General features: G+C 35.7%; 1 protein-coding gene across 2 annotated transcripts in view; it reads left to right on the top strand.

Annotated features, from left to right (window-relative positions):
- LOC136042024 (oxidized purine nucleoside triphosphate hydrolase-like) overlaps nucleotides 1-25121 on the top strand; it is a 60718-nt gene extending 35597 nt beyond the window's left edge. Inside the window, exons 2-5 of one of the 2 annotated variants that reach the window (XM_065726878.1) lie at nucleotides 41-216; nucleotides 9930-10056; nucleotides 17876-17935; nucleotides 24861-25121. In XM_065726878.1, coding sequence (XP_065582950.1) covers nucleotides 9943-10056; nucleotides 17876-17935; nucleotides 24861-25004 — 318 coding nt within the window. In that variant the 5' untranslated portion in view covers nucleotides 41-216; nucleotides 9930-9942 and the 3' untranslated portion in view covers nucleotides 25005-25121. The remainder of the gene's footprint in view (nucleotides 1-40; nucleotides 217-9929; nucleotides 10057-17875; nucleotides 17936-24860) is intronic. The other variant, XM_065726877.1, reaches the window with a different exon arrangement.
- The last annotated feature ends 1741 nt before the right edge of the window (nucleotides 25122-26862 follow it).

The raw sequence follows: 26862 nt of genomic DNA, 5'->3' as shown, positions 1-26862 counted from the left end.
AGAAAAAAGTCAAGATTTTTGGACTCTAATATTGTTTTAGGTTATAGACGACTAATGGATATATTAAAAAAGACGAACAACACGCAAATTATAGAAGAACCACACAGTTCGTTTTAACCAGTTTACAGAAGAAGTTACTCCAACTAATCACAAGCTTTGCTCAAATAGAAGAGTTTTCAGTGACAATATAAACATCAAAGGAATTAAGATTTTATGGTAATTGTCTCCATTTTTTTTGCTTTTTTATATTGAATATATACGTTTTACTTACTATAAGTCCCTTCATATGCTAATTATTCTAAATTTATATGTAAAAAAATATTTTATACAAAATCATTCTATGAAAAAAAAATCATATTTAAACTATTTGATAGCTCAATATTTATGGAACACGATTTGTATTTTGAAATATTTTATCCTGATCTCGTCATAAATTCCCCGTGAAACACTGCTAAACTCAAGTATCAACACTCATGTGAATACAATTTTTGAAAAGCTGATCAGTGCTTCCACTTTTCGATTTCAATTTTCCCTATTTTCATACCAGTTTTCCCTAGAAGTCCTCGTGTTTAGGCCTGATTTCTCCCTAGAAAAAAGAATATTTTGTCCTAGATTTCCACAGAATTTACATGAGATCTTTTTACTTCAGATAATGATAACATCTTTACACTAACGAGAATACATAAAAAAGTTCAAACAAGTGTCATCTCCAGCACTTCATCGCACGTAGCGTTTGCCTTCGTCTTGAAGCCAGCGATAGCTTTCGGTATACTGACAGTTGATGAAGTTTTATCTTCGTTTTTCAACCAGTAATCGACTCGGATCAGTGAGACTAGGGTGACATTTTCGCGACTATTTCTCATGTCTGTTTTGATCAATTTCAGGAGGCTGAACAAACGTTCAGCTGGAACGTTGCTAAAAGGTAACGAGAATATCAGCGAAATGCACTTCCGCAGTTCCGGGTACTTGATTTCGCCACTGCGAGTCTTCAGACCAAGTATTTTCTTCCAGTATTGTTCAACTGACAGGTCTTCAGCTTTGGCATCTCCCAAATGAAGCTCAGTGACATCAGTCATTCCCTATGACCTCCATTCTACGTCCGTTTTCTGGAGGGAACACTTTTCTGTTAGAAACAGGAAATCTCACAAATAGTGGCCTTAGAGATCTTGGGTTCAAATTTATTGCATTCCTTGGTTCAACTAAAGCCAAAATGTCATAAATTTCGTCTTCAAACTTGAACTGGTCTTTGATCTGCTTGATCAGGACTATGTAGTAGTTTCGACACGACTGGTAAAAGAGATCAATGTTATCACTTGGCTCTTGAGCATCCTCGAGTTCTTGCATGGAATCGGTTGCAGCTATTCCCACATATGTCTGGTTTAAAGGCAGGTACTCACTTGAAAGGTAAGGATCCAGTTCAGTAAACGAACCAACACTGCGAATATAGTCCAGTTTCATGAAGTTAGACGCAACATCATTCACAAGTTTGCTGACACTAAGCTTCAGGTAGTGAAGAAGTGGGAGTTCGGATTGAAAAACTGTATTGAATTCGTTGGAGAGGCCAAGAGAGTAGTCCATGAATTCAAGGTGTGGCTTTGTCAACTTGCTTTGTAATGTCGACAAGATAAGGTCATTTGTTGCAGTTGGGTCTTCAAACGTGGTTTCTACGAAATACTGAATAAGAGCAACCCGTTGCTCAATAAGCCTCTTCATACAGGCCTGAAGGGATAACCGACGGGTCTGTTCCGGAGCAAGAATTCGGTGTGCTTCGCATCGGAAGAACTCCTGAAATTCGGCAAACTTCTCTCGCCTGGAAGCGCTTCTGGAAAAGTGGGCATAGATATTTCGCGCCAAGTCTTCGAGTGTCTTGGGAAGTGACAAGCATGCATATGACGAGCATAAGTGAATAAGATGGCATGAGCATTTCACATTCAAGATGTGCGGTACCATGGCTTTCATAAGGGTTGAAGCAGATCTGTTGGCTCCAAACATGACGTTAGTTGTATCTGCACAAAATCCAACAATATTTTGCCAGGGAATCGAGTTTTCTTCAATGACTTGCTCGATGCGGTTAGTCAGGCCCTCAGCCGATCCATCACTACACTTAACCATATCCAATACTTTGACATGAAGTTTTAGATCTTTCTCGCTAAAAAATACAACCATGATAGCTAGCTGTTTATCAATAGTACAATCAGTGGTTTCGTCAATTATCACAGAGAAAAAAGTGGTTTTGAGCAACTCGACTAACTGGTTCTGTAGCACCAACAAAAAATTCTGTCGCAAAATATTTGTAGCTTTCTGTTTACCCAATGTGACCCCTGCCAGGGCCTGGTCTTTGGGAAACAATTTTCTGAGGAGAGGAATCAAGCTGTCTGCAAGACGTAATGGCAGATTATGTTCTGCCAAAAATATGCAGATGCGCTGTTCAATTTCTTTGGAATGACTGCCTACAGTCAGAAGTTTTTCAATGCTGCCAGACTTCGTCTCAATTTCACTGCTAGCTTTTATATGCTGCTTGGTCAGGGCATGCTTCGTCAACTCTGATTTCCCACAATACACATACTTCAAACAGAACTTACAGTATGGTACATAAGTCTTTTGATTTTGCAAAAATCAAAACGAAGTATGCCTAGCTTGATAAATGATAATTAATTATTTATTATGTTGTTTGTTGGTTGGTTTAGAAAATGGTTAACCTTTACTACTGCACGCCAGCAAAAACATTGGTTTTTCCATTAGTGCAGTAGATGTAAATTGGCTTTATTAAAAAAGACGAACAACACGCAAATCCTAGAGGAATCACACAGTTCGTTACAACGAGTTTGCAAAAGAAGTTACTCCAACTAATTACAAGCTTTGCTCAAAAAGACCAATGAATTGGTCTAACAAGGACCAGAGATTTAATGTTGAAACAGCATTTTCTCCAAATACCTATCAAAGATTCTTTACTCACCTTGTAATGTCTAGCTGTGTATATCCCCACAAATGGTGCGACACAGACCATCTCTTTCACTATTTTTTAAATCACCTTAAACATTTAGATAATGAATCTTTTATTTTTTAAAGTGGAACTGGCTTTAGAAACTTTGAGCTAACTGATATTTCAACTACTCTATACTACAAAAACTATACATAAGAAAATGACTAAAAATATGACATTAAACATCACTATCTTTGGAAGCCATGGTAGCACTCGCAGTTGCCAATTTTCTGTTACCTTTTCCAGTATCTGGCCAGTTGGTGTGTGTCGCCATTCTCATAGGGGGTTTTCAGCCCTTGGAAATGACTCGTTTAACACCCATAACAGCATTAAGAGTAGTAAAGTCGAGTTTATTTCTCAATTTTGTTTTGTTTAAATTGACAGCTGAAACAAGATTGACAGCTCTCAGCATAAGCAGAAGAATAGGATAGGCATTTTCATCATGATTTTACCCAAAATGGGAAACTTTTGACTTGAGGACCTTCACATCGTTCTAGTACTTTAAGCCATAAATAAACCGGGTTAGGATCTCACCTTTCTTGAGATAAGCACAGAATGACAGCCTTTCCCATTCTTTGGCAATGTTTTTCACATTAGTCTCGATTGCCAAATTCGGAAACTTGTCAAGTAGTGGGACAAAACTTAAGTTTGAGTGGTCAGGAGACATAGTTATCTTTGGGTCCAGTCTGTCTAAGTTTTTAGCCGACGAGTATTTTGAACAGAATAATCTTTTCCTTATTTCGTCACTTATTGTTATCACGGTTTCGGCAAACACAGTTATGTGGGCAATTGCAACTGATAAAAAATTTTATTGTTGATAAATATAACATCTACACGACTGCCTTAGTCTACTTTTTTCATGTCTTGAAAGTGTTATAGATCCCTGAGTTGTATCATCGGTTTTTTTGTCGTCTCCACGCAGCTTGGCTTCGTAAAATAGTTGATAATCGCTTTATACAGCTCACAATTCTTACTTCGTAATATGAAGAAAATTTCTACTTGTTTGTTTTTTCAAAGCGATTCCAATATGCTTCCCCCCCTTAATGTGCAAATATCTGCCTTAATTCAAACATTGCAAATTTTATGACTCAAAGATCTTTCCCTAAAACTTTCAATTTCCGTTCGAATCAGCCTCCTCGTGGTATTCTAGGACCACTGGGTCGATACGATTACCCCTGGAAAAAAAGAAAAGAAATAAATCCGCATCCCTGATCTTTCTTCTGGCAGGTTGAAAAGCTGTGTTTCAAGAGGCTTGAGCAGCTTAACTTCAACCTACCAGAGCCCGCTGCCAATAATCTAAATAAATACCTCGCTTCCATTGTCCAGAGCCTTCCAGCATTGTCCGACCAATTACCAAAATCAGCCAGTGAGAAATCAGCCAGTGGCTTCAAATTTATCAAGCGCAGACAATGTTTTTTTTTCTTTCAGGAAGTTAACTGTACGATATCCAAAGTCCTCTTGTTCTAACAACTTCAGCATTTATCATCATTTATTTTTTTTTCTTTTATTAAGATTTACATTATTTTCCATTACCACTTCTCGAAACATAACAAAAAATGCGAAACTTAAATAAAATAGGCTATAAAATCTAAAATAGAATAGAGAGACGTTATAGTTATACACTAACACCATTTTAATGATATAATCATTACCCAAAAGCTTGTGATGTTCTAGGAATGCTTGTTCTGTATGATAATTAGTTGAAAATAGAGGAAAAAACAAGTAAATATGTCCGTGACAATGGTTTTAAGAAAAAGTACGAAACTTTGCATTTTTTTATAAAGGGCTTAATACCCCTGTAATAGAGTTCTATGTTGAATTTCATGAATTTGGTGGTGTAACTTTCATCACGATAACTTTTCGAGGGTATTTTCCTCTTTTTTTTAAATTAAACATTTTTTTTAAATAGCTCTTTTATTTTTTTGTTTTATTTTTTTTTATTATTTTGTTATGAAAATTAAACCTTTAGTATGGTTTTGGTTACTTTTTACTTACAGCTTGTTACCACGATACATTTGATACAAAAGGCACATTAGAAATAATATAACAAAGGCAAGATCACAGGTAGGGATCTTTTCTTAGTGCAGGAGGGATGACATACGGATAGGAGGAAAAAATCCCCGGCGTCTGTTACAAGTTAGCTGTAAGTCACTCTTGAAGATTTTTTCTAGTGATGTAATGTGTTTTTCAAGGATGGGGGTCCTCCCCACCTACTCCCGTAGCTATGACGTCAGCGCAAGGCAAATATAATATAAATATTAACTAGCGCAAGTCTTTGCAATTTATTATTTCGCTCATAGGCAAACTCCGCGATTTTTTTGGTGTTTGATTAGGTTTTAAGAATGGGAAATGTTCTTAGGTGTGATTTAGCACAGACTAGGCGAAATTGGTTTTTAAATGATAGATTGAATCTCCGGTGACAAAAGAATTTATTAAAATTTTGATATAAACTCTATTTTTATGGATTGTCCTTGTGAATGTACAATGCTAACAGTCTATGCATTACTTGACAGAACCGTAGAAAAAAAACTCAGTCACAGTCGTTGCTGAAAGGCTCATATATTCTGTAAAAAAAAGAAAAAAAAAAAAGAAAAAAAAAAACAACAAAACTTATGCTTGTCCAGTTTGGCATCCTGGCATCTCCCGTAATGAATCAGGACAAACTGAATCCATTCAAAAAAAAGGCCCTGAGAATAATTTTTAAAGAAGCTAAGGTAAGCTAAGCTAAGTATTAAGCTAAGAAGCTTAATACTCGCTCCTTCTAAAAAAGGCCAAGCTGGAAACTCGTGAGCACAGGAGAGGAACGTTGTGTCTCCGTTTTGCAAAAAATGCAATAATAAACCTTCGCACGGAAAACATTTTCCCCAAAAGACACTCCCATCCAGACACCGCCTGCAACGTACTGTTTCTGAACCCATTCCTATCTTGTCCCCCATCCGTTGCTTAACCTCCAGATATGAAAAAACCTTTGTCCCCTTCATTACTGATAAGTAAACCGCTAGTTTTCCTTTTTTTTTCTTTGGTACCGGTGATACCCAAGTTTTGTGTTCGATTGATTCTTTTGTTCCCTCTGCCTTGTTTACATATTCTCTTTCAAAACTTTTTAACTCTAATTTTATCTCACTCTTTTTTAGTTTTGTTTAAGTTTTACCTTTTTAACTTTCTGACATTTTGCCGCTTATTGTTTTTTTTTTTTACTAATGAATGGCTTTGCCTTTCTGATTTTGTCGTTTTTGGCATTGCTTAGCCAGGTTTTTTGTTGATGTGCTATTTTTATAAAAATGTTTTTCGGTTTTATTACTCCAGAATGCGAATTCGGCCCTTTGGGGATTGTGACAGACATTTTTTTGAAATGAAATATCTCATCTTATCACATGGTAAAACTTACCAAGTTAAGCGTGTGGCATCCAGGAAGCTTCTGGTGAATACTACTTTTAAGTTATCCTTAAGAAAGTAAAAATGTCTTTACCAAATTTGTTAGTTTTTCGTAATATTTAGTGACAGAAAACAAGTCCATTGGAAGGATATTTTCTAAGAAAAAGAAAGGTTTATCTTCGTGGGGCTACCAGGAAGAGTTGAATAACTTTGGTAGGAGAAAAGGGGCAGTATTTCCTTCTTTTAGGATTAACGGCAGTTACTAGAACAGTCACCCATAGACGAGATTCCTGAATTCAAGTACCAAGGCTCTCCGGTAGACCCAATAGGAGGATGCACATCAGAAATTCAGTCGAGAATTGCTTCAGCAACTGGAGTCTTTACCCAGCTAAATCACTTTCTATGCAACCAGAAAAATATTCGTTTGAAAAATGTTTCAGGCCCTTGTTCGGTCTGTCTTACTATACGGCTGTGAGACATGAGTTTTGCAAGCATCCGACATTCAAGCCCTCAACGTATTTGACCATTCAAGTCAAAGGAGAATCATTAGCATTTAAGTCCGTGATAGAGTCAGCAATAACGAACTCAGCAAAATCTGTCATTAGCAGTGCAGCAACCTGGGCACCGCCATCAGCCAATAAAAAAAGAGAGTAACGAAAGGGAGAAACTACTGGGATATTTTATTCATATTTTTGTGATGAAGGGGACAAAAGTTTTTTCATATTTGGAAGCAACGCTGCGAAAGGGGGACAAACTGGGAACAGGCTCAGTATCAGCTCGAGGCGGCTGTAATCTCGATGGGGAGCGACGTTTGGGGAAAATACTTACCGTCCAAGGGTTTATTATTGCATTTTTTTTGCAAAACAGAGGCACAACGTAACCCTCCTTCGCTCAAGGGTTTCCAAACTAGCTTTTTTTAGGAGCAGAGAGTATGGCACCTTGTCTTCTTTGAAAATTATTCGCAAGGCTCTTTTTTGAATTGGTTCAATTTTTTCCGATTCTTCGCGAGAGATATAAGAGAGCCAAACTGGACAAGCATTTTCGAGATGCGGGCTGAGAAAAGACGTGTAAATCCTTAAGGAGTGGGAAGGGGGACACTAAATTTATTTAGGAGCTTAAGGAGGGCGATAGACATATTAGCTCTATGGATGATGTCTTTAACGTGGGCATCCCACTTTAAATTTGAAGAAATTGTGATGCCAAGTAGTTTAAATGAGGGCACGTAACTTTCAGGAGGGATAGGATTTAGAAAACAGAGCGAGGATTTGAGGAAACAAATTGGCATTATCATGAACTTAGAGGGGTTTACTGTTATTTCTAAGTCCAAGGCCACATCTCCAATTTCATTGCTAGCTCACATAAATGAAAATTGAAATTTCTAGTGCCCTTTGTAGTTAGCAAAAGAGGTCGCGCCACAAGAAAGTGGTGTTTTCTACAGTTTTGCCCGAACGTCAAAATGCTATCGAGTGAAAATTCTGAGATAAGCAGTCGATTTAGAGTTATTCTAAAACTGCCTATTCAACTTCTGAGTCTTAATGTAAGATACATGCAGCTTGTATGAAATAAACGGTTAATACTAGTCTATTGACGATTATTTTTATAATTGCCTTTTATTTTTGTCTTTTGACAGTTCTTTTTTGCATTATTGGACAATTATGTGCGGTGGTGTGTAGTTGCACATCAGCTATTGGCTAAGAAGGTGAGTTAACATTCCTGTAGTCTAGGGGAGGGGGTTGTTAAGCCTCAAAAATGAATTTTTGGCCCCGCCAAGGCGCTCCAGCTGAATTGCATTCAAAATTCAGATGAATGTGTCTTCTGACATTCCCTTCATTTTGTATAGATGAACGTAGGATAATGCTTAAGGTATGGATCCTAAGGGGGTGAAAGCTCCCCTCTTATTTTGGAAACGATAGTTTTCTCTCTTTTTTTCGTTTTAAATCCGTTCAATCATTTAAAAGTCTTTGGTCACTAATTCATGGGACTTGCCCTATATACCTTCATCTTCCTACTTTGATCATGCTCCTCACATTCTTTTTTCTTTGGCCATCTTGTTTTATTAGGTTACTTGTTCTCTAAGACCAATAACTATCCACTATTCTCTGAAGGTAGGTACTTTCAAACGCTAGGACTTGTCTTTCTTTCTGCTAGTTTAAGTGTTAGTTGCTTAAAGTCCCTGCAGTGACCTTAGTAGTCAAGAAGTGTCGTTAATTCTTAAATAAATAATAAGCAACTAAGTACAAAATATTGCCGTTGAAATGGCCTTAGTTTGAAGCAAAGAGAGAAATTTTGGGATCGCCAAATTTTGCTAAGTCTACTGAAGGTGCTGCTTGCCTTTCCTATTCTGACCGTTACCTCTTGTGCTGTTAAACCAGTGTTTTCATTTACACTCCCTATATATTTGAACTAATTTCTGTCCCCGCAGTTGTTATTCAAGGGACGTCATTTGTTGCTATGCATTTCGTTTTTTCGGCGTTTGTTTTCATACCCACTTGGTCAGCACTTTCACCTCTCAGTAGAGCAGTATAATACTTTAGTTTACAGAGCGGGGCTGTGAGGGGAGCGTAGCCCTCATATACAAGATTGATTTTCGTAATTTTTTTGGCTTGGATATCGCTTTTTAAGTTCACTTAAAAAAAGAAATTATGTTTTAGTATCCAAGTCTAAATCTGGAAATAGATGGCGTCGTACTTTAATTCACACAGGAACAATCTTTGCTAATCATTGCAATTTAGTTGTCATTCTTTATCAGTATACTACGCAGTTTCCTGTCTACTTTTCTATACAACAGCAAACTCGTGTGGAAGAGACAAATGATGAAAATTAAAATCTTGACAATCATAAACGGCAATAAAAATTGCTCGTCGGTGTATTTGACAAATATTGCCTGAGCATGAACCTGGGGTGAGAGAAATCGAAAATGCATGAAATTTCAAATATTTAGAAAAAAACTGTGTTTTTTAGTAGATCTTTAGACACATTTCCTAAACACATACTGCACACAGACAGAAAATATGAAATATATAAGATGTTGCTCCTAGGACAAATTTAAATAGAAAATTGACATCAACAGAAAACCAACAAAAATGCTAAGAGCTATTTTCAATCCTAAAGTAAATGAAAATTGTCCAAAGCTTTTTATGAAAAATTTTAAAATATTCTCTTTTTTATTGGGAAAAAAGTTCAAATGAATTTTTCGTGTTATTTGAGAGTCATGATGATAATGTATAGGTTCTTGATTGATTTTTATTTTTTTTATTTTTTTGTCATTTATACTGTCACTTCAGTTTTAAAGTCCTGGAACCACTCTTGACACATCTTTATGTAAAATTATAATAATAATTTCCAGTTAATTCTATTTATGATGGAAAATTTTGTTTCAGTTATGGTTCGTGATAACTTATTCTTGGTTTTCTTTAATATTCAATTGTGTACTTTAAATTTTAGCCGTTTTTATGTCAATTTCTTTTATTTAAAAAGCTAAGAAGTTTCTTTGCATTATTCTTTCGCTTGATAATAATACCGAGGAATCATTACCTTATCTATTGTAGTAAAATAACGTTTAATATTTTAGGACGATTGGAACTATGTCATTTATTGAGCCTGAATTCAGGTCTACTTTGCTTCAAGACATAGACAAGTCCTTTGTCACGTTTGATGAGTCAGTACTTGCATCACTTGAACAAGAACATGAAAAGTCTGTAAGGTTTTGTCTATTCTATATTTCTATTTCATTTCCTGTCATAAATTCGTAGATAAAGTTTCATTCCCTTTGACTATTCGTATTTTGTCTTTATTTTCGTAATAATAAAAATTCAATGTTTTATTTCTTCCGTCTGTGCCAAGGTAAGGATGTCACATATTGTACTTACTGAGAATTTCCAAGTTTGAGTTTTGCTAAAGAATGAGAAAAACACAATTTTATTTCCAATTCAATATCTGCTATATATGCCGAGAGTTACATTCCAAAAGATATGATCTTACAACCAGGTATCAGGGGTTTTTTCTTGGTTTGGCTAAATTTAAGTGACAATACGCATTGCTTATACTAACGTTATGTAGAAGGGAATAGGGGCAAAAGTAGTTCAGCGCGGGAATATAGCTTTGGGTAATGATTATATCATTAAAATGGTGTTAGTGTATAACTATAACGTCTCTCTATTCTATTTTAGATTTTATAGCCTATTTTATTTAAGTTTCGCATTTTTTGTTATGTTTCGAGAAGTGGTAATGGAAAATAATGTAAATCTTAATAAAAGAAAAAAAAAAAATGATGATAAATGCTGAAGTTGTTAGAACAAGAGGACTTTGGATATCGTACAGTTAACTTCCTGAAAGAAAAAAAAACATTGTCTGCGCTTGATAAATTTGAAGCCACTGGCTGATTTCTCAAAGCCATCTCAAAACTAATCAAATCTAATGCGGGATGTCAAACAACTTGTTGCAGAAGCTTTTCTTCGGTCCACTAAAAGAGCTTGTTTTAAACCGACCGCCTCTCAAGTTTCTTTTATTATGTTAATCTTGAAATTCGTAGGGTTGATAGCTTATCATCCACAGCTAATCCATGGATTAAAGAAGGATGAGTATGTTAGACCAATGTAGTTTAGTGAAATAATGTTGAACGAAACTGGAGAAAATCTCATTGATTTGTCTAAGAGAACCAACTGATTGGTCATCACGTTAGCTTGACTTTGCCTCAGTTGACTTTTTAAGGGAGTGGGGGACCGCTCAAATTCAGAGATTAAAGCTGGAATTGTTGGTAATTTGACAATTAGCGATGTACTTCAACAAATTAATAAGCACGGAAATTCGTGCAAAAATAATCCGTCTAACGTGATCTTTAGACCATGAATAACAACTGAATACACAGCAAAACCGATTCAAGTCGATAACTATTTTGAGAAGCAAAGATAAATAATAATTTATTTTAACAATGATTTGTTTGTTATTTATTTTGTAACAATGTTCTTTAATTTCATAATGGTTAATTAATTAGTAAAATTATGGTGGCGGTTGCAGTTACGAATACTTTGTGAAGAAAACAAAACTAGGAAAGAAAGTCCAAGACTCAGCTCAGCCATTAAAAAAAAATATAATTAATTATAGATTGGAATCTGCATAAAAGTGTTTCTACCAATAAAACTATGATAAAAAAATATATACAATATGTTTAACACTGAATCAAACAGTTCGTGGTAACCACCTGAAAGTAAATAATGACATTTGTTTATAGTAAGCGAAACTCTAAAAAGTTTCTTTTGAAAAACTTTACCAAAAGGTCAAAATTTTCAGCTCGGTAAATTGTAAAGGAGATGTTTCCATTTTGGGTAGGTGATAAATAACACCTTGGGTCTAAATTAACACCTTGGGTAGGAGGTAGGTGTTAATTAATAATCTCACTAGTAAACAAAGAATGATTATGAGGAAACATTCTCGGAGTAGTGAATTTTGCTTTTCATTTTTAACTCTTGTTTTGTGAATTACCATTCAAGAAATGGTGTCTTTGATTTTATCAAAATGCAAATGTAGTTTATGTAAGAGGATGTCACCAAGTAACGATGAAAGGGTAACTTAATAAGAAATCCGATAATGAATGATAATTCAAACTCTCATTTTATGTGCAGCTTTTGCAAAGGCTAATCGTTTACTAGGCATGGTAAAATCGTAGATTTTTTTTTAGGTTGCGAAATATAATTTTGTGTATAGATAGAAAAACAAACGGAATTAATAAGTTTCTTATAAATGGGGCTGAGACAGGTTTCTCCAGTATCCCTATTAAGGGTGACCTTTTGGTGGATATGCTTTTTGGTTTTGACTGCCACCCTGAAAACTTGCAACGAAAGCTCTTGTCAAGAATTGTAGTTACTGAAATTTTTGATATCGTGTTATATCTTGATTCAAACTTTTTCATTATTCCAACAAGTAGAAGTCTGGTCCAGAATGACATGCCATCTATGCAATTTGTTATTTCATGGCTGGATACTATTGACGCTGTTTGTTGAAGTATTTTGCTTTTCAAATACAAGAAAAATGTCTTTAAACACGTATTATACTCAAATACCAGAAACGTAATTAAATATGTATTTGAAATACATGCCAGGGACATGTATACCAGTACCATGGACCAAGAAAAGCTTCATATATATATATATATATATATATATATATATATATATATATATATATATATATATATATATATATATATATATATATATATATCTTACAATGTAGCTATCATTATTAGTGTATTTTACCGTGGGTGTAATATTTCCCTCGCCTCATAAAAATTTACTTGAGTCAGATCACCCCTGAAGGCTCTCTATCTAGAATTGAACGAAAACAGATTTTTCAGTGATTAAAGTTCTCTACTCACAGGTTACTTTGGTTGGAGGGGGGGGGGGCAAATAAAAAAACGAGACATCTGGGTAAAATAGGAAATTTGAATTAGAAAAACATGCGGGGAATTACAGAAAATGGCGTTTTGAGGATAGATTGCTGAAAGGAGATATCATTAATTGCTGCTTTTTTTTCTAAAATCACTCACATTTTCTTATAACTTAGTTAGGTTACTTCAAATAACTTATAATCACTTGAGTTTTTGTATTGCAATGTATATCCTACTTTTGTCCTGTATCTTTAGCTATATCAGTTCATTCTAAAATATTTGGAGGATGATAAGTTGTAAAGTGTCTCAAAGAAAATATTTCCCCTGTTCACCTAACTCAACAACTTTCTTTACAATATTTAAGAGGATGTGTCCGGAAAGCGATTGTTTACCCTAATTTATGTCTCTTGAAGGCCATCTTTTTGTGATTTAGTAAGTAAGTTTATTTATAACCTGCAATGATATAAAATAAATACGGAGTAAAAAACAAAATAATATAATCCATAATGAAATAAGAATAAAAATAAACATAAATAATATAACAAAATCTGCTGAATAACTGATCTGAGAAAAAATAGGTGAGAGGACCAAAAATAGGTGAGTGTATTGATCCTCAGATCCTTTGCGATGTTGTCAAGTAGCACTAGAGGGTCGATAAGTCTAAAATGAGAAACTATCTTGTGAGTTCTGTACCATCTTGGTAAATATATCAAGAATTTACAATATTTAAAATATCCTCTCCTTAGATGAAGACGGTCTTTTTCCGCATTAGAGGCTGAAAACCAGAAAGAAAAACAATTATATGAGAACAAAACTATGGTAAAGTTTACATAAGCCTCGGCGGCTATACATTCCTCTGTTTGGCAATATTTCACCATATGAGATAAAAATATATTGCAGAGCAATAGCAATCGGAGACGAGCATGTAGCCGAAAGTCTATCAGAAAAAGTAACCCTAAGCCCTTTCAAATTTGAGACGCACTCGAGTAGCATTGCACCTACATGTAAAGGAGGAGCAGGGTTAGAAATATATTAAAACACAGAAACATGCAAAAAGGCCACTTTATCTTTGCTTGGCTGATATTTCGGGCGCTTTTGACAACGTTGTACATTCCCAGGTGCTTCATTGCTTAATTAGATCAGGAGTCAATCCTTCCGTCGTAAAAGTTCTTCAATATTGGTATGTCAATTCGTTGGGTCGGTTAAAATGGATGTCTGATATATCTGAACTCATCTCAGTCCAATCATAATTGAATCATTTATCAGAACATTTAGATTCTTTGTGAGGCCTGATCCAGTATGACTAGCTAGCAGTACGTCATCAGCATAGGCAAGTTGAATAACAACAGCATTTTCTAGAAACAGAGTAGGGGACAGCATTCGCAAATAATCTGCAAGCACAGTATTAAAAATATATGGACACAGCACACCACCTTGCCTGACTCCCATCTTTACTGAGATGGGCTGAGATATATCAGACATCCATTTTAACCGACTAGCAACTGACCAAGTATATGATGGGCTTGAGAACAACCAAAACCAGCTCTGAACCCAAATTGATAATCAGAAAAATCACATTTAGTCAAAATTTCAGGGAATAGGGCCTACTCGAACAGCTTTCTCATGAAACAGGACACTGTATTTGGTCAATAACTGGAACACCGATCTGTGTCCTTTCCCTTTTTCAAAACTGATGTTACGGTTTCCGAAAGAAAAACTATCTGTAACTAATGACTGGGCTAAACACATCTGGAATAGGAGCTGAATGTGTGTTAACAATAATGGACACTTATTGGCGAGGTGATTGTAACACAGACCATCCATATCGGGAGCAGTTGATTTTTTAGCCCTCTTTAAAGCCCGATAGATATCACTACAAGATATTGACTGCATATGGGCTTGCTGAAGAGCTTGAGGAATAATATTATCAATAAAGAAGAAAATATGGACTGGATGGTGTGATTAAATGTAGAAAAAAAACACGATTAAAATGAGTCACAAAATCACTGATTTTGATGGTCGAAACGGTAGCAGGCACGGTTATGACTGTAGGTAAACTGTTTGTCTTTATTTACTAACTCAGGAAAAGCATCAAAAACAGGTCACTTCTTTCCGATTGGGACAAAAGATTGGCATTAATACCACCAGCCACAATTCAATTTAATCCCAGATTACAATTCTTTCACCAAAAAGGTTTTGGTTCGATTCGGCCAAGTTTCGCTTAGTCAAGATTTGGTTAATTGGCATATGTCCGTAACACCCAGTCAGTCCCTAATCAGAAGGCAATGATGTCACATAATATAACGGGTCGACTACCTGACGTGAATGTTTTTCCATTCTACAATCATCGTCAGTTGGGTTGTAGTACTCGAAAGCTGCGTACTTTTTTTTCTCTATTTTTTTGTCTGTTATCTGAGAGGCTTTTTGGCTAGTTCGTGTATTATTCATTCATGTATTGACAAAATTGTCACTCACAACTGTACTGTCTTTTCTTTGTTACTACTTGATAATATGCTGGGAGCCAAAAACAAATTGTATGGAATCCCTCGAGAGTAACAGTTTAGGTTCAAGGAATAAAAGATAAACTGGTCATTTTTTTTCTATCTCTAATAAAACTGTAATGAAATCAGACCAAAGTTTCAACTTTGATAACTCTAAAAGATGGCTCGTGACTAAAATGCATTATTTGCATGCTAAAATAATGCCGAGAGAGAAATTTGTCTAGAATTCAGTTTTTGAATTTCTTGGAAATTTTCAGCTGTGGATGACAGGTGCAGCCTTAACCCAGCTATGGTTTTAACTAAGTACTAGAGGATTTTCCGAGGGTCTCGGGTGGAAGAGAGGGTTAGGATATGAAATACTGAGAATTATTTCCAAATTCACATTTGGGCTACTGTTTCAAGCAGGGGACATGTGGGTTTTTGAAGTCTGAGACAGATCTTCAGATATTTTTTTTTATTTTTATACTATCACAGGACTTTGCTTCTGAAATAAATTACCTAACATTTAAAATGAGTTAATGAGTCACAGGGCTTTTCTTTATGAGTCACATAGAACTTTGCTGTAGTGTTTTACGTAATATGTCTTGTTGAAAGCAAGCATATTTTTTCCAGTCATTCTCTATGCTTTCTGTCGTAATTTTAGAGGGGAGAGGATCTATCCACAGAGTGTGCACATAATCTTTTAGATATTTGAGTTTTATCAATGTGTCTGGTAAGTGCAGTCACCGCAATCACGTACCTTTTTTCACCTAATTGATAATGTTTGCTGGGGGGTTAAGAACAAAAAATATGCAGACTCCCTGAAAGTAACAGGTTAGACTCAACGGAACAAAAGATAAACTGAACTCTTTAGCTTTTTCTATTTCCAATTCCAATAGCTTTTTAATAATAACAGAATAAGGATACAAACCAATCATCAATAGTAGGAAAATTAAAAGTAAGTTCTCTTGGACCTCAACTTAGACTAGTCTAAGAAGATGGCTCTGGTTCTTGACGCTTCATTTGCGCGCTAAATTAATCTGGAGAGAGAAATATCTTCTAAATATTGATGCAGTTTAAAATTACTTTGATTTCTTACCAATGATCGATAAGTACAGGTCAAACTCAGCCCAAGTTTTAGCCGAGTACAAGATAAATTTTGGGGGGCTCAGGCGAATGAATTATGGTTGGAAATACAGGAATTTGTTTCCAAGTACACATTTAGACTGCTATTTCAAGCAGGGAATATGTGAGTAATTTGAAGCCGGAGACAGATTCTCAAATTCTTTTGTATAGTATCTGTGTGTATGTGTGAGGAGCTTCCCTGCAGAGGAAAATTGTAATTTGCAAAATTGGAGAATAAAGCTACAGTTGGAAATAAACAATAAAGCTTGTTGGCTAAAATACAAACGAGCTAAAATCATAAATTAAGTTTGAATAGCAAAATCAGAAAATTCTACAGATTGTAAAGAAATAAAAAGTGGATGAAATTTTGTTGATATATTAGAAACATTTCTGCTACTATATTAGCTCATAGGCTTTATAGAACTAGGAGGTCACAACGGGAGAATCATGTTTAAAATATAAATTTTGTACTTTCAGGCTATTATTTTGACGCATATTGTTTTTGCGTTCCTTTTTTTATTGCTACAGCTATATCAGAAATTAATTAATGATCTATAGAGTTTCTTTTTTATCTGGATAGCACATTTTAGCATTTTATGTAATATGTGTTATTTAAAGCAAGCAGAAAGTTTATGGTCATTCTCTTTGTTTTCTATTTTTACTTTAGATGGGGGGCGGGGGTCTATCCACTTAGTGGAAAAATAATTTATTAGATATTGGTATTTTATCAAAATGTTTTTTAAGTGCAGGCACTTACGCTAGGGGCCTCTGGGTCTGTCCTGTCCTAGTTGAAATCTTGCAAAGGTTTCACTATTTTTCTTACAATATCTTGTATTTATTTTTATAAATTCGCCAGTCTTTGGTGGTTCAAAATTGTCCTTCTCTCACGAAATAAATTGGTCGTATGTCCTTGGCTCTTATATTCTTAAACGTTAATCGTTAAAGTTGCCCGGTTGGGGTATTAAAATGTATTGTAAACTTCAAACTTTTAGACTATTTATTCTTGGTTACCCTGAGGACAAATATCACAAAAATAGGGTATGATAAGTCTTGAGACTGTTAATAAAAATAAACTGAATGCTGTACTTTGTCAACTCAATTAAGATAAATTTTAAGTCTGCATGCGTTGTTCGAGTTTCGATGATTCAACACGGAAATGCTTGAGACTAGGATTTGGTTCAGTGAAAATTGAGAGAGGGTCGACTGTACCTGAAAATTGAAGTCTCCAGTTAGATCCGACTCAAACATTGTAATTCAGAATCTTGGTTAGAGCTTCGTTTGGCTTGGATATGCGAAACTTGGCCTTTTTTCGACTTCGAAAAGATTTGAAGTTTGATTTAGATTTGCCTCATGCTGAAGACGAGAGGTCTGCATGCCTGTATTCAGGTAGGTCTTTAGGTATTGACGATGGATTAATTTTTACGATCTTCCTGTAACTAAAGAGCCGTAAAGATAACCAGTCAAATTTACAATTTTTTTGAAAAGTCAAAATATTAACACTACTCTTCTCTTTTTTCTCTTTTTCAGCTAAGTGCAATCGCCAATAAAGATATAGATCTACTACCCATTGGGAAAACGACAAAAGAGGTACGAATTTTGTGTGCAATTCATTATGATTTAGCTACTCAACTTATTACGCCGATACTATTATGTCAAAAAGAATTTTTTTCTTGAATACTTCGCACATTCCCTGCTTGGTTAGGCGTGAAGTTCGTACCAACTAACCGGAATTGTATTTTAAGGCTCTTAAAAATAAAGTTTTTTTTTACCTCGAAATTAGGCATCGTGAAGCATGTATTACCTACAATTATCACTTACAGTTCACTTACTATTACTTACAATTTATTTTTAGCCCATTGCCACGGCCCTATTCCTGTACGTTGTACTTGAACAGTTGTTTGCTGTAGCAAAGTTTTAACCTAAAATCAGTGAGACTAAATACTTACATTTTTAAAGGAAAGGATCTAAGGTTTTCACGGGTTTAAGATGCCTTCCACTCTTCAATTTTAATTCGGAACACACTTAACTGAGATGACGTTGTACTTGAACTGTTGCTAGCTGTAGCCAAGTTTCAACCTAAAGCAAGTGGGATTAAATACTTAAATTTTTGAAGGAAAAGATTCATGGGCGTTATGGGGTTAATATGCCTTTCACTCTTCAAAAGAAAACTCGGAACACACTTAACTGAGATGACGTTGTACTTAAAGAGTTGCTAGCTGTGGCGAAGTTTTAACCTAAAATCAGTGGGACTAAATACTTGAATTTTTGAAGGAAATGATTCAATGGCGTCACGGGTTTAAGATCCCTCCCACTCTTGATGTGTTTATTTAGAACACACATAACTAAGATGACGTGAGGTTGTTCTTGAACAGCTGTTAGCTGTGGCAAATTTTTAACCTAAAATCAGTGGGACTAAATACTTGAATTTTTGATAGAAATGATTCAATGGCGTCACGGGTTTAAGATCCCTCCCACTCTTCATGTGTTTATTTAGAACACACATAACTAAGATGACGTGAGGTTGTTCTTGAACAGCTGTTAGCTGTGGCAAACTTTTAACCTAAAATCAGTGGGACTAAATACTTGAATTTTTGAAGGAAACTATTGAAGGGCTTCGTGTGTTAAAAATGCCTCCCACTCTTCAAGTGTATATTTGGAACACTTTTAACTCATGTGACGTTGTACTTTAACACTTGCTAGCTTTAGCAAACTTTTAACCTAAAAGCAGCGGGTTCTAAATACTTGAATTTATCAAGAAAATGATTCAAGGGCATCACGGGTTTAAGAAACCTCCCACTCTTCAAGCATATATTTGGAACACACTTAACTGAGATGACGTTGTACTTGAACATGTTCTAGCTGTAGCCAAGTTTAAACCTTAAGTCTGTGGGGTTAAACATTTAAACTTTTGAAGGAAATGATTCATGGGCGTTACTGGGTTAATATGCCTCCCACTCTTCAAGCGTAAACTCGGAACACAATCAACTCAGATGACGTTATACTTGAGCAGTTACTAGGTATGGCAAAATTTTACCTAAAAATAAGTGGGACTAAATACTTGAATTTTTAAAGGAAAGGATTCAAGGTCCTTACGGGCTTAAGATCTACCTCCCACTCTTCATGTATGTATTTGGAACACACTTAACTGAGATGACGTTGTACTTGAACATGTTCTAGCTGTAGCCTAGTTTAAACCTTAAATCTGTGGGGTTAAACATTTAAACTTTTGAAGGAAATGATTCATGGGCGTTACTGGGTTAATATGCCTCCCACTCTTCAAGCGTAAACTCGGAACACAATCAACTCAGATGACGTTGTACTTGAGCAGTTGCTAGGTATGGCAAAATTTTACCTAAAATAAGTGGGACTAAATACTTGAATTTTTAAAGGAATGGATTCAAGGTCCTTACGGGCTTAAGATATACCTCCCACTCTTCATGTATGTATTTGGAACACACTTAACTGAGATGACGTTGTACTTGAACAGTTGCTAGCTGTAGCAAATTTTTACTCTAAAATTAGTGGGACTAAATAATTGAATTTTTGAGGGAAATGATTCAAGGGTGTCATTGGGTTAATATGCCTCCCAGTCTTCAAGTGTATATTTAGTACACACTTAACTAATTAATAAAAAGTCCTAACCTAAAATTAGTGGGACTAAATACTTAAATTTTTGAAGGGAAAGATGCATGGGCGTTACGGGATTAATATACGTCCCACTCTTCAAGTGTAAACTCGGAATGCAATTAATTCAGATGACGTTGTACTTGCACATTTGCTAGGTGTGGCAAAGTTTTAACCTAAAATAAGCGGGACCAAATACTTGAATTTTTAAAGGAAAGGATTCATGGGCATTACGAGGTTAATATGACTCCCACTCTTCAATAGTATATTGGGAACACACTTAACTGAGATGACGTTGTACTTGAACAGTTGGTAGCAGTGGTAAAGGATTAACTTAAAATTAGTGGGACTAAATACTTGAATTTTTTGAAGGAAAGGATTCATGGGCATTACGAGGTTAATATGCCCCCCACTCTTCAAGTGTAAACTCGGAACACACTTACCTGAGATGACGTTTTATTTTCACAGTTGCTAGCTATGGCAAAGTTTTAGCCTAAAATCTCTGGGATTAGACACTTGAATTTTTGAAGGAAAGGATTCATGGGCTTTACGAGGTTAATATGCCTCCCACTCTTCAAGTGTAAACTCGGAACACACTTACCTGAGATGACGTTTTATTTTCACAGTTGCTAGCTGTGGCAAAGTTTTAACCTAAAATCAGTAGGACTAAATACTTGAATTTTTGAAGGATAGGATTTAAGGGTGTCACGGGGTTAAGATGCTTCCCACTCTTCAAGTGTATGTTTTGAACACACTTAACCGAGACGACATAACGTTGTACTTGAAAAGTTGCTAGCTGTAGCAGAGTTTTAACCTATAACTAGTGGGACTAGATACTTGAATTTCTGAAGGAATTGAATAAAGTAAAAACAAGTTTTTTTAACTGAAAGTAAGGAGCGACATTAAAACTTAAAACGAACAGAAATTACTTCGTATATGAAAGAGGCTGCTTCCTCATCAACGCCCCGCTCTTTATGCTAAAGTTTGACTCTTTCTCTCAATTCTTCTTTTTAAAACAGTAAAAAACTTTAGCGTAAAGAGCGGGGCGTTGATGAGGAAGCAGCCTCTTTCATATACAAAGTAATTTCTGTTCGTTTTAAGTTTTAATGTCGCTCCTTACTTTCAGTTAAAAAAACTTGTTTTTTTTTTATTTAATTTCTGAACGTTTTTGAATCAATGCATGTTTTGATTTTGGCTCTCCGCAGAGGAATAATCAAAACGAAATTTGCATTTTTTTTTTTTTTTTGGCTAAATGGCTTTCTCATAATTTTGATCGAATGATTTTGAGAAAAAAAGAGCGGGGGAGGAAGCCTAGTTGCCCTCCGGTTTTTTGGTTAATTAAAAAGGCAACTAGAACTTTTAATGTTTTACGAATCTTTTTATTAGTAAAAGATTTACGTAACTTATAAATTAGCTTACGTAAAGAACTTTTATATTCTCATGTTTTTATTACATATATGAGGGGGTTCGCCCCCTCGTCAGTACCTCGCTCTTTACACTATAGCTTAAATTTTGTCCCAACTCATTAAGAATGACCCCTGAATCACAAAAGCCGTAGAATAAATAGTTGAAATTACTAAAAATACTTTAGCGTAAAGAGCTAGGTATTAGAAGGAGGTGAGTCCCTCATATGGGTAATAATATCTGTTCATGTTTTAATTTTTAATGCTGTTCCTTACTTAAGCTGAAAAAACTTTTTCATATTTATTTTTTAATTGTTTTTTTTTAAATAATGCTAGTAAATCCTGCTGTCCCTTCATGGAAATTTTCTTCTCCCATGACAAATTCTCGATGGAAAGTACCCCCAGCATATCCCCCTCTTCTCAACCGCTCCCCCCAACCAAAAAAATCCTCCTGAAAACGACTGTACACTTCCCAATAACCATTACTATATGTAAGCACTGGTCAAAGTTTGTAACTTGTTGCCCCTCCCACGGGGACTGTGGCGGAGTAAGTCGTCCCCAAAGACATAGTTATAAGGTTTTTCGACTACGCTGAATAAAATGGCTATCTCAGAATTTTGATCCGTTGACTTTGGGAAAATAATTAGCGTGGGAGGGGGCCTAGGTGCCCTCCAATTTTTTGGTCACTTAAACAGGGCACTAGAACTTTTCATTTCCGTTAGAATGAGCCCTCTTGCAACATTCTAGGACAACTGGGTCGATACGATCACCCCTGGGGAAAACAAAAAACAAAAACAAAAAAACAAATAAACACGCATCAGTGATCTGCCTTCCGGCAAAAAATGCAAAATTCCACATTTTTGTAGATAGGAGCTTGAAACTTTTACACTAGGGTTCTCTGATACGTTGGATCTGATGGTGTGATTTTCGTTAAGATTCTATGACTTTTAGGGGGTGTTTCCCCCTATTTTCTAAAATAACGCAAATTTTCTCAGGCTCGTAACTTTTGATGGGTAAGACTAAACTTGATGAAACTTATATATTTAAAATCAGCATTAAAATGCGATTCTTTGATGTAGCTATTGGTATCAAAATTCCATTTTTTAGAGTTTTGGTTACTATTGAGCCGGGTCGCTCCTTACTACAGTTCGTTACCAGGAACTGTTTGAATGATGCATGGGCGTTACGGGATTAATATGCCTCCCACTCTGCAAGTGTAAACTGGGAACTCAATTAACTGAGATGACGATGTACTTGAATAGTTGCTAGCTATGGCAAAGTTTTAAACTAAAATCAGTGGGACTAAATACTTGAACTTTTGAAGGAAATTATTTATGGGCGTCACGGGGTTAAGATGCTTCCCACACTTCAAGTGTATATCTGGAACACACTTAACTGAGATAACATAATGTTGTACTTGACCAGTTGCTAGCTGTAGCAAAGTTTCAACCTAAAGTCAAGGGGACTAAATACTTGAATTTTTAAAGGAAAAGATGCATGATCGTTACGGGATTAATGTGCTTCCCACTCTTCAAGTGTAAATTCGGAACAAATTTGACAGAGATGATGTTGTACTTGACCAGGTGCTAAATGTGGCAAAGTATAAACCTAAAATTAGTAAAGGGATTCATGGTCGTTACGGGGCTAAGATGCCTCCCAGTCTTTAAGTGTATATTTGGAACACACTTAACTGAGATGACGTTATACCAGAACATATGGTAGTTGTGGCAAAGTTTTAACCTGAAGACACCGGGACTAAAATACTGTACTTGAAATTGAAAGGATCTAAAGGCACTACAGGGTTGATATGTCTCTTGCTTTTCAAGTGTAAATTTGGAACAAACTTTTGACTGAGATAGTACATAGCTTTTTTAAATTCTAGAAAGTTGGACTCAGGTTTTCTCTATTGTGGTTGCAGTCATTTCACCAGGCTGTGAGACCAATGAACTTCCATGATCATTCGTTTTCTGCTCAACTTAAAAGTGAAAATCTACTTTTAATCCGCTGAATCAGTTGAATGAAGACTCAGTTTAATTCTGAGCGCTTTTCTGAAAATTTTTCGTCATTTAATGGTACTAAATTTGAACATGATTCCTAGTGAGATCTTTGGTGTGGACATTGAGAGAGAGAGAGAGAGATCGGTATATTTAAAAACTATCGTAGCATAGAGCTAAATTCAGTTTTTTCACAAAAATCATACATTTAAACAAAAATCACACACTACAACTCAGCATTAAAAACTGATGTGAAAAAAGGCACAAATGAGTTTGCGTATCGATTGGTTCGTACTTTAGGGGGTACAAGTTTATTTCGTAATCGAGTTCGGCTATTGGGAGGGGCTGGTTTGGGTAGTAAAGATCGGTGGCTCTTATTGGCTAGGATGAATTTTCCAAATTGGTGAATAAGGTGTTCCAGCCGGACTTTAAGTGGAGATAAATTTAATCTAGCGAGGGCTTGATCGTAGGGTATGCCACGGTCTCGGAGTATAATCCTTGTTGCTCCTTTCTGGACGCACTCTATGTCGCGTAATAGGTACGCTGTGCGGATAGCAGATGGACCCCACACCGGGCATGCGTACTCGAGCAACGGGCGAACATAACACGTGTAGGCATGGAGAAGGCTTTTAGTATCACACCCAAAACGCCTCATTTTGGTAAGTGTCTGAAGGCTTGCATTAGCCTTGTGGACGGTTGAATTAATATGGGCACTGAAACTACAGTCACTAGTGAAAGTTACTCCTAAGATTTTTATTTCGTTCACAATCGGGAAAGGGACTAGAGGCATATCTATATTCCGCTTCAGAGGGTTGAAACGAATTATCTTCGACTTGGCTACGTTAATGGTAAGATCATGACTTGAGCATTCGGTCTTTAGCTGATCAAATAACTGGTCTGAAAACTGCTTTGTTATGATAGTGTTTTCGACCAGGTAAGCGAGCACTATGGACAGATCATCTACATTGGCACATTATTATTTCAAGACTAGACCACAATTATTTAACATATCTCTTAGCTTACGAAAAGTTACACATTTTTTAAAGTGATCACACTTGGGTACAAGTTACCTAAATTAGAGGTTTTTTTCTTGTTCTTTTAAATGTTCAAATAGAAAAATTTAAATTTTAAAATTTATATGTGCGACGTAATATAGAATGTTATTTCATAACTACTCTTAAATTTTGTATTTTCTTCATTCGTAGCATAAGCACGCAAATTTATCGATGGTTTTACAGAATTTAGTATAATTTTCTAACTTTTCATTTCCTACCTTTTGTCCTTTTCGTTTAATCTGATATTTATACCTTGCTTTATCTAAGAACCTTTGGACGAAAATCATGTCGACTTTTTAACGTAACCTTAATCAATACAGACTTCTGGAATAAAGCATTGTTTTACTTTATTTCGCCTATATTTCTGTCCTTTTTTTATAAGAAATTTTTGTATATTACAAGTGTAAAACCTTTGTCATCCTTTCTTTTCTTGTAGCCGAATGACTATGATGAATCTGAGTTTGATCTTGAAGACGAAGCCCATGATGACGACGAGTCTGACTCACGTGAAGATGAAGATGATGAACTAGATATAGACACTAGCTTTGCTTCTTCTGCAGGAGCAACTGTTGGAACATAGATAATTGTCAGTGATACTACAGCAAAAAATATAACATCAAGGCTACTGCATTTTTTCTTTTCTTTTCTGATTGACGCTACGTTTACAAATAAAATTTACTCATTTTACTGAAAACAATCTTATTTACTTTCGTCGATGCATGATTTTATTTATGGCTTTATTCAGCCACCCGTCTCCTCCCTAGAAGACTGCAAATTAAAAAAAAAATTCTTGAAGCATTGACAAAATATATGATGCTTTCCAGACAAAGAAGTCTTTTGTCAAATATTAGCTCTTGTCCCTTTGTTGAATTTATGTAGCTCTTCCCCTCCCCTTTAGAAATTTTTCTGTAGTCACCCTACAACGTATTGTTCATGCTTCTGATTAAAACATATGTTGTCTTTAAAACGACTGACTCAAGTCACGAGGATGATTGTGATAATTGTGGTGTATACATGATGACAGCAAGACCTGCAACCAAGTAAAGAGCGAACCACAGTCTAAAGTAACCAAAAAATGAAAAAATATTTTAAAATAAATTATTAAATGTAGAAGAATTGCCATTTGACACTAGTTCATGAATGGTAGCTATTATCCGTGTTAACTTTTAAAGTAAAATAATGACGAAAACAAATTTATGGAAATTCCTAAAAAGAGCTTGAAACTCGTGAGAACGGTGACAAACGGTTTCAAGCCCTCTATCTTAAAAATTGAACAAAATCATGGTTTAGCAAAAATTATGGTTATCATTGACGTGTCTTTTTTATCCCTCGATGCACCTGAATATCTTAGAGAGCTCTGTGACGATTCGTAGGAAAAGTAATGCTTATATATACTTGCTTTTTTTATAATATCGTCTTTATAGCATCTAGCTCTAAATGGGTACATGGAGAAATCTGGGAGAACAACGAGGGAAGCATCGGATGATTTACCCCCAGCCACATACTGCACTCCCGGACGGAGAAGGGAATCAGGAGATTGGTACCTTTGCAACGCCGACCATTAGTCAGCACACGTAAAGTTTTTTTCCTTTTTCTTTACAGCATTAAAGTGCATTCAATTTTTCACGAAAAGCTGCTTTTTTATCACACCCCATAGTAAAAAAATGAAACAGTCCTTAACTCCTAAAACTAGAATCAGATAAAAAACAAAGCACACTATTAGAACCGTCTTGTCCAAAACCCCTATACAGGAAAATTACCGTCCTTAGGGTTGAACAACAAGGGAAATTTATGTAAAAACTACAAAAAAACTAAAAAGAAAAAAAAACTAAAAACTAATAAAAAAAACTAAAAAAGCTAAAAAACTAAAAAACTAAAAAATAAAAAAAATAAAAAAGGAAAAAAAATGAAAAATAAAGGAGAAAAACAAAACTAAAAAAACGAATGTATATACAGACCGGGATACAAATGACGACCGGGACACAGGGAATATAAATGACGACCGGGACACAGGGACACAACTACAACAGGGACGCCGGGGGGCACAGGGGGATATATAAATGACGACAGGGACACAGGGAATGTTCGATTAGCAATCACCATCAACAAAGCTCAAGGGCAATCATTAGAATCATGAGGTATAACTAAAAAAACTATAAAAACTAAAAAAAAGACCAATTTAAAAACGAATGTATATACAGACCGGGACACCGGGACACAAATGACGACCGGGACACAAGGAATATAAATGACGCCCGGGACACTCAAACAGAAATCACAGACTGGGACACCAGGACACTCAAAGAGAAATCACAGACTGGGACACCGGGACACAAATGACGACCGGGACACAGGGAATATAAATGACGACCGGGACACAGGGACACAACTATAAAGGGGATGCCGGGGGCACAGGGGGATATATAAATGACGACGGC

This window comes from Artemia franciscana, unplaced genomic scaffold, assembly GCF_032884065.1.
Source record: "Artemia franciscana unplaced genomic scaffold, ASM3288406v1 PGA_scaffold_56, whole genome shotgun sequence".
In the NCBI taxonomy this organism is placed as follows: Eukaryota; Metazoa; Arthropoda; class Branchiopoda; order Anostraca; family Artemiidae; genus Artemia; species Artemia franciscana.
The sequence above is the reverse complement of the archived record's forward strand: the minus strand, read 5'-3'. Positions and strand labels throughout refer to the sequence as shown.